The sequence below is a fragment of the Sapajus apella genome, unplaced genomic scaffold, assembly GCF_009761245.1.
Source record: "Sapajus apella isolate SASKATOON/1434 unplaced genomic scaffold, GSC_monkey_1.0 scaffold126, whole genome shotgun sequence".
Taxonomy (NCBI): domain Eukaryota; kingdom Metazoa; phylum Chordata; class Mammalia; order Primates; family Cebidae; genus Sapajus; species Sapajus apella.
Window position 1 is genome coordinate 3,195,675 of NW_022437066.1, and position 8,477 is coordinate 3,204,151.

General features: G+C 56.3%; 1 protein-coding gene across 1 annotated transcript in view; it reads right to left on the minus strand.

Annotated features, from left to right (window-relative positions):
* The window catches only part of COL5A1 (collagen type V alpha 1 chain), a 178,068-nt gene that overhangs the window by 52,968 nt on the left and 116,623 nt on the right, over positions 1-8,477 (minus strand). The window contains 5 exon segments of the mRNA XM_032261945.1: positions 4,066-4,119; positions 5,134-5,168; positions 5,425-5,482; positions 5,976-6,020; positions 6,742-6,795. Of these exon segments, the coding sequence (XP_032117836.1) occupies positions 4,066-4,119; positions 5,134-5,168; positions 5,425-5,482; positions 5,976-6,020; positions 6,742-6,795 (246 nt within the window).

Sequence of the window (8,477 nt, forward strand, 5' to 3'; positions counted from 1 at the left end):
TGGCTCCTGACCCGGCCAGAGCCAGCCCCGCCCCCCAGTGCAGCTCCACAGACCAGCGATGCACGCGTGGGGACAGGGCCAACATGGGCGTCTTCCCCAGGTCCGCTGGCAAGATAAATCCGCACAATGATGAGCTGGGGCAGGGTTCCGGGCATCCCCGCGTCCTGGACTAGCAACTGCTGGGCTGTCTGCAAACCTCAGAATCTCTGATTGTCGGGGAACCAAAAGCAAAGCAATTTTGCTGTGGGGGTGGAGGGCTAGGGTGGGTCACTTCACTGAGGGGTCCCGGCACATCCCTGAGTCTTCACACAGGTGCCTCATTCGAGACCTGGCCTCAGGGATGGAGGGGAGCTGAGCGAGGGTGAGGACCTATCCCCCCCGTGACAGCTGCCCAGCCGTGTTCCCAGGAAGGACCGGTGCCCCTGACTGCCTGGACCTATACTAATTGCATTCCTAGGAATGCAGGTCTCGCTGACTTTCCAACACAGGTGGGTCACCCGGTTTAATGGCTGTGAGCTCAGGGCGGTGAGCCAGATGTCCAGGGCAAAAGCAGAAAGATCATCCGTCCGTGTTCACTGTGCGGAAACGCAGTTCCACCAGTGAGGATTCCAGGAAAGAGGCTGAGCAGCGTGGTGAGGAGGCTGGCAGGGCGGGGTCTGGTCCTATTCCTGGATACACTCATCCTGCTGTGTGAACTTGGGCAGGTCACTTGCCCTCTCTGGGCCCCCGCTTCCTCGGGTGTAACAGGAGAGGGTTGCGAGGTGCTCTTCCACCGTGAGTGGCCTAACGCTGATCCGAGACTTTCTAGACACAGTAGTGTTAAGAAGACCCAAGTCTCACCACCTCAATTAAATTATTTGTGTGTGACTTTTCAATTTTTATTAGCTGTCCAATTGGATTGGATGCCTTTGCAGATAGCCTATCCTAGCAACAAGTTTGTGGGAGAGTGCAAATTTCCCCTTGGGAGAGGCTTTGAGGAAGTTCAGGCACTTGCAGGACCCCACCCGCTGCCCCAGCCTGGAGGGGCCACACTTGGCCACCACAGGCCTTCCTTAAACAAGGCTCATGGTGCCAGCACCTCACGGTGGCCAGGCCCAAACAGAGCCGACAACAGGGTGTCCTGCTCCAGGGTGGCCAGAGGGGCTCTTTGTGGGCCTTTAGCACAGTTTCTGTCAACCACAGACACCTTTCTGTGAAGGACCTGGTGGGCGGATCTGCAGGGGACCAAGAGCCCGGCTCTTGACTGGCCAGCCCCAGCCCCGGCTGCTCGGGGAAGCCCCTAGGCCTCTCCACATGGTGGTTTCCTCAGCTGCAGGCTGAGGCAGCAGCACACCTGCGCATGGCACTGGCGTGGAGACGCACAGCGCGTCAGCAAAGCGCTCCGGACTGCGACCACCCAGCGAGCGCCAAGCAGAGTTAGCCGCCGGCACCATGGTGGCTTCCAATCACATCCAGGCCAAAGTCCTTTAGGTATAGTTTCAGCTGCAGTATAGAATGAGGGTGAGCAGGTGGGGCAAGCACAGAGCTCCCTCATTAACAACATTTGTCTGGACGCAGTCATCACGCCTGTAATCCCTGCACTTTGGGAGGCAGAGGCAGGTGGATCACAAGGTCAGGAGTTCGAGACCAGACTGGCCAAGATGGTGATAACCCGTCTCTACTAAAAATACAAAAATTAGCGGAGCATGGTGGCGCCTGTAGTCCCAGTTACTCGGGAGGCTGAGGCAGGAGAATCGCTTGAACCCTGGAGGTGGGGGATACAGTGAGCCAAGATCGAGCCACTGCACTCCAGCCTGGGTGACAGAGCAAGACTCCGTCTCAAAAATAGATAAATAAAATAACAACGTTTGAATAGGAAAAGGCAGAGAGGAAATATAACAAGATAGCCCTGACTGATTTCCCTGCAAAGCCGGGCGGGACCACGTTCCCGCTTCTTTCTACTTGCGTGCGTTTCACAATATACTATAATGAGCATCGTTTCTGTAATGGAAAATAACAAAGCTTACATTATTTGCATTTGATATTTTCTGATTAAAAAAGTAATGTATGTTCCTCGTAGACACTTAGGCAAGGGGAAGAGGAATTAAAGCCCTTCATCACCTCCCGGCTCGCAGTGGCTGTGGCTAACTGTATCATAGAATCTCCTCTATTCTCTCTGCGCATACGCACGCACAGCGGCACGGCAGGTCTGTCTTTAATCTAATATCACATGGTGAGCATTGTCTCATGTCACTGAGTATTTGTTTAAATTCAATTCTTACTGGCTCTGTAATATTCCACTGAGCCGTAATTCACTTCCCCATTTCCCCAGCGTGTGCTCCCAGGAAGTATTCGACATTTTTCAGGGCACTGATTCTGAGCTGAAGCAGCTGACACTTCTGGATGGATTTCGAGGCAATCTTCCTTTCTTTGAAAGCAAAATCAAAACAAGAAGAAAAGCAACCTCTCTCTGTAAGGCTTAACCTCAATGTGCTGCCTTTGTAAAAGAGAATTTTTAAAGATCATTCCTTTCCTCCAGATTCGCAGGAGAGGGCTCTGTCTGTCTTCGGGCCTACCCGTGGCTTTCCTTCTGTTTGAAGCACCTTCATATGAATGGGTCCGCCTACACTCTCATTTTAAAGTTTAAATTTGGGCTGAGGAAGGGACATCTGACATCTTAAAGGCCCTTCCTTCCCCACAGAATACAAAAGGAAACTGCAGGCTCTTTAGGGACCCCAATTCTATGGAGGTTTCAACACGGGGAGGGGAATTCCAGGGAGAACAATTTAGGTCAGCTGAGGGCCGAGAGAAAGATCGTGTCAGGAAAGCGGGGTGCGGTCCACGTCACACCCAGCCCCCTTCCTCCCTGCAGGCTCTGGGCCCGGCCGCTGTCCCCACGGACTGCGGCCCAAACCACTGACACCACGGCCAGCAGCACGAGGACAGAGAAACTGGGAGGACACATGTCCACCTGCTGTCAGTGGCTAAATCGGGAGACGGGATCGGGGGTGGCTTTCGTTTTACTGTAATTTTATTTATTTCCCCAATTTTCTATCACAAGATGTGATGTTCTGATAATTAGAGAGGGTGATGAAAAATAAATATTATGGGACACAAATAACACACTGAGAAAGATGAACCACGCAGGACATGAACTGCCACGTGGCCAGCTGACCTCGGGGCCCCACAGCTGCCCTCGAGGGGATGAGAAAGGTCCGCTCTGCTCGTTCTGACCAACAAAGGCGGTGTGTGATGTGTGAGTCACTGGACCCACCGCCTCGCCCGAGGGATGCTGCATGGGGAGCAGCCACCCATAATCGTCCACATATTTAACTTCCTTGTTTAGTTTCTAACAGTGTTATTAAAACCATAAAGCCCGCTGTGTCTTCAATAATTAATTCCGCTAATCCTGTTTCTGAAATAGGTTCTCGTACAGCATCAACTGAATAATCAAAACCAAAAACACAGCAGGTGCTTAAGGGGAGGGTGTGGGGTGCACATAAATTCACACTCGTGTACACGCACGTGTGCCCACACGCACGCACACACTCTGAGTGTGCTCCCCTCCTCACACCTCCCCCTCCACACAGCTTCGCCACAGATTGGATTTGTCACCAACTCGCTATTTCCAGGCAGGATCTAATTTGGCTCCACAGCTGTGCGCGCACACATGGCAGACGGGTTTGCTCACCACCTCCCTTCTGGGTGCGTGAACACTAAAAATACACACCACGTACCCTGCCTCTTCGCTTCCAACCCCAGGGACGCAAGCGAAGGCCCGGAGCCCGGCCCGGCCCTCCTCAGGGCTCGGAACGCAGGCCTGAGTTCCGGTGATTAAACAGCACACCCTAATAAACAGCTGACATTCCCACTCATGCAATCACCGCTCTTTGATTAAGGCACAGGATGCAAAGCGTGTCCAAAACCCAAGAATGACTGAGCAGCCAAGCCGGAGACCAAATGGGTCTTCATCAACAGGGCCAGTGTGAGTCAATGCCGTCCAACGACCCCAAGGAGCCCACAGCCCCTATCCCCAGGGGTGGAGGTGGGAGAACGTGGAGGGGTGACATGGGCAGGGCTACTCACCGGGGGTCCATCAGCACCAGGCATTCCTGGGAGACCTGGTTTACCCAAGGGACCCTAGAACAAAGCAAAGACTCCATGAGGAGATGCCCTTGGGGTCTGTCCCCTCCCTAGGCCCACGGGGTTATTTTTCAACATTCCTGTGCACACAGCACTTGCTGAGAAGTGCGGTCAGAGGCCCCGGGTCCCCGGGCTTGAGGCGTGCAGCCACGGCAGGCCACGGGGAGGCGGCTCCACCCGTCTGTTCTCAGCACCTCTGGGGTTTGCTGTGGGCAGAATCAGCGGAGCAAGCGCCCCCTTCTTCTCCACGTCCACCTGCTGCATGGGCTCCTGGGGCATCGCCCGGTCTCCTCTGAGCTCACAGTGCTCTGCCTTCCTCTAGCACTCCCACTGCCAAGTCCTCCCAGGTCTGTTCACACAAACACCCCAGGGCCGGGCAGGGTGGTCCACAGTGTGGGGCCCACAGCCTCAGCATCCCATACACAGCAGCGGTTGGGAGGTCCCAGGCCCAGCAGCGGCTCAGCCCTCTGTGCTCCTCAGGGCCGCTGGGGGTTCTCTGCACTCAGAACCACCCCCTTGGAGGTGTTTTTGCTGGTCCCACCAAGGCGCTCTGAGCGACCTGAGCTGTCTTGTGCCCGGTCAGGCCACAAGCCTAGCAGGGCAGGTGCCTCCAGCTCTCAGTCCGGGCCTGGGACACAGTAGGCTTCGGAGATAGTCAGCTCGCCAAATTTAGCAAAACTAAACTAAACCAAACCGAAATGACAACAAAACAAGATGCCCAGTGACATCTGAATTCCAGACACAAGACAGTTCAGATTTAACTGCATGGTCTGTATTTCTGTTCCTTGCTAAATCCAGCAACCCCTCTGAATGCTAGAGAATGAATGAATGAATGAATGACTCAAGGAGACACGGATCCAAGATCCTCCTCATGCTTTGGCCCAGTTCTTGGAGCTCTGAGCTTTGGCGTCTCTGGGGAGCACCAAGATACACAGGAAGAGCGAGCGGGCAGCAGGGGGTCCTCCCGGGGCAGGGCCAGGGAATGCACCAACAAAGCCCAGGCCCACCTACCTTTTCTCCTGGAGGACCGATAGCACCCTGGGGGGCTTGTACCACCCTGGGAGGGGGAAAGAGCCAAAGAGGGAAGGTGAGGACACTGACCGACTCAGAACCTTCCCCGCCATCCGTCCATCTTCTCATTGATGTCTCCCTCATCCGGACACCAACCCAGGTCCTAGTGTCCCTCCAGACAAGGGCTGCAACTTGGAGGGGGCAGAGCTCCCCACTCCCTCCCAGGGCTCAGGGCTGGAGACGTGTGCCTCCCATGGCCAGATGCCCATGAGCTGCCTCTCTCAGGCTCACTTACCTGGGCGCCTGGATTACCCTGCTGTCCTGGAGGGCCGGGCTCTCCCTGGGGACCCTACAGGAGACAAGAGCAAAGGCACTGAAGGGGGTTCTAGGCACTGTACCCCCTTCCCTGGGTGTCATGTACCCATCACTGGCCTCCCACCCTTTCAAACTGTTCCCCACTGCTGACGCCAGCAGGGCGGGAAAGGCGGCCGGGTCCTGCCAGAGAGAGCAGCACCAGGACCGGGCGCCTCTGAGGTGGTGAAGGTTGACTCTGACGGAGTGAGCTCTGACTCGTTTATGCAAATACACCCAGACATCGTCCAGGAAGGAACTCATGAGGGGAACTGACTAGAAATGTTTGATTGGGCAGAAAACTCCTAAGTCAGCCCGTCATGCCAGTCCCGGGGCCACTCGTCACTGGGGGGTGGGCACCACAGCTGAGGGCCTGCAGCCTCCCTCCTCACATTCCCAGCTGGTGTGGACAGTAATGGACCCCCCTAGCCAAGCAAGGAGTGTGCTAGGGAGAAGCCCAGGAAGCCAGGCCACGGGACCCCAGGACTCACCACATTTCCTTTCGGGCCCGGCTGGCCATCCATGCCCGTTACACCCTGCATGCGATTGTAAGAAGAAAAACGTGTAACTGAAGGCAAAAGAACTCACAGTGCTCAAAAGGAAAATCCCACTCAACTCAGCTCAGACGCCCGTCCCACAGTGAATCAGGGGACGGCACAGTCTCTGGGGAAGGAGAAAGACCTGACTCCAAATCCCCTCCCCAGCGGGTCCACGGATCAGCCCCAATGGCCCTCAGCAGAGGGTTAACTGAGCTGTGGGTCCAGCATCCCAGAGGGCGGGCCTCAGGCTCTAGAAAACCAGGCCACGGGGCTGGGAGGGCTGAAGGGGGCCGGCCTGGCCCTGGGGAAGCTGCCCAACGGGACACAGCCCCACTGGAACCAAGGGCTTCAGCCTCCTTCTAGAATGTTCACAGAAGCTGCTGGAAGTTCTTTCTAGCAGGGAAGAAACGTGACATCCTGGGTTTCTGCATATGACTGAAATAGCACATGCCGTCTGCCTGGAGGCCACGTAAGCAGGGTGACGCAGAGGCAAGAGGCCGGCAGCCTCGGGCCTCCACCTGCAAGGCCGCGTCTGCTGGGGCCGTGTCTGCAGCCCTGAGCTGCGGAGTCCTGCTCACGCCTCACACGGGCAGCAGGCAGGTGTCAGGGGGGCCAGCGGAGACTTGCTGCCCCGTGGCCAAGTGGCCACCAACTAGGAGGGGGGGAGGTCTCAAGGGCCGAGATGGGGACAGACAGGTAGAGCGATGATGGGACTTACGGGAGGTCCGGGAGGGCCCGGGGGCCCCTTCGGCCCAAGCAGACCACGTGGCCCCTGTAAGAGGAAACGGAAAAAAGGGTTTAAACTTGGCCAGAAATCCCAGCCCTCCTCTCTGCCCCCCACGCCCGCTTAGCCCTGACTCAACCCAGAGCCCTGGCTGGGGACTCAGGCCTCCTGGCCTCCCAGGAGCGAGACCCAGACTCCCTCCCACAGACTTACGGGCTCCCCAGGAAGCCCCCGGGCCCGACTTCTCCATGGTCACCTGCTGTGCCGCCTCCCTCCACCCCACCCTGGTGGTGGAAACCAGGTGCAGGTGCCTGGAATCGGTGGGGACTCAGAGAGGATACCACAGGGCACCTCACAGAAAGGGGGACTTTCAAGTCGGCCGGCTCCTCTGACACTTGCTGGGCCAGGCGAGCACAGGCGCTTCCAGGAGAATTGCCACGCAATTACATTTCACTGCACGGAGCGCTCTGCCCCAACCTTATTACCGGCTCCCTCTCGAATTCCCCTCTGCAGCGACAGGTGACTGTTTTTATGATATCACAGAGTCCAAGGGTGCAGGCAGGAGCGTGTCAGGCAAAACTAGGTCCCTGGCAGGAACCCCACAACGGAATGCATAGAAGGAAGCATGGGGAATAGATCTTTTCCAGGACGGCCACTCTGGCCCAAAACTAGCACGCCCTCCCGGGCAGCGAGGCCTCATACATGACAGACTCCGCTGACCACAGTGGGAGTGAGATTCCGGGAGCCCTGCCTGCCACGGGGCACTCACATTTCCCCCTCCCGTGGGGAGTTACGGAGCCTTCACCTCAGGTGTGCGGACTTCAAGTGCCCTTAATTTTGACAGAACCTTTTCAGATTCTGTAGAAGAGAGATCCTTCCCCCGCTCATTGCCTCTTAAATGTTTTCTTCATTATTTTAATACCTAGCGATAGCAACGTTTCTTAGAAACTGGTAGCCCAGAAGGTGTTGCTTGAGCGTGTGTTAAGGAGAGCAGAGTTGATGAATTCTCCTTGGAGGCTAAAGAGACATCTGGGGTATAATTTAGTCCCAAATGAGTCTGCAGGCGCCGACCCCTGCCTCCTCTACGCAGCGCCTGCGATATTTCTCATCAATTAACTCCACCCGATGCACGCAGCCGCACTGACTTGGCTGCAAGGAAAGAGACACTCTAAAGCAACAGTAAACGAAGAGTAATTAATGTCCTATCAGTCAGGAAATTTGCTCTGGGCCTAAATAAATGTCCACTTAGAAAGAGCTTCCCCATGCCCAGGGCTGGGGCAGGCTGCTGGAAAATCTGCCTCTGGAAGGGCGGCCATTGAAACTGGCCCAAGCTCGGGCCGATTCAGCCATGTGACCCCCCGTGATGCCCCTGGATGTCACCATGCTGCCCAGAGACCCCTCACAATGCACTCAGAGCCCCCACAATGCCCTTGAGACCCCACAATAATCCCAGACCTCCCATGCTTCTCCTTTGACCTCCCGCAATGCCCTCAGACCCCCCATGATGCCCTGAACCCCACCATGTTGCCCCTAGACCCTCCAGAATGCCCTTATAGCCCCCAATGTGCTCAGACTCCCCACAATGCCCTTGTACCCACCCATGCTGACCCCGGACCCTCCCAATGATGCTCCTGGACTCCATCACATTGCCGTGGACCCCACAATGCCCTCAGACCCCCCAAACTGACCCCAGACCCCACCATGATGCCCTCAGACCCCCATGCTGACCC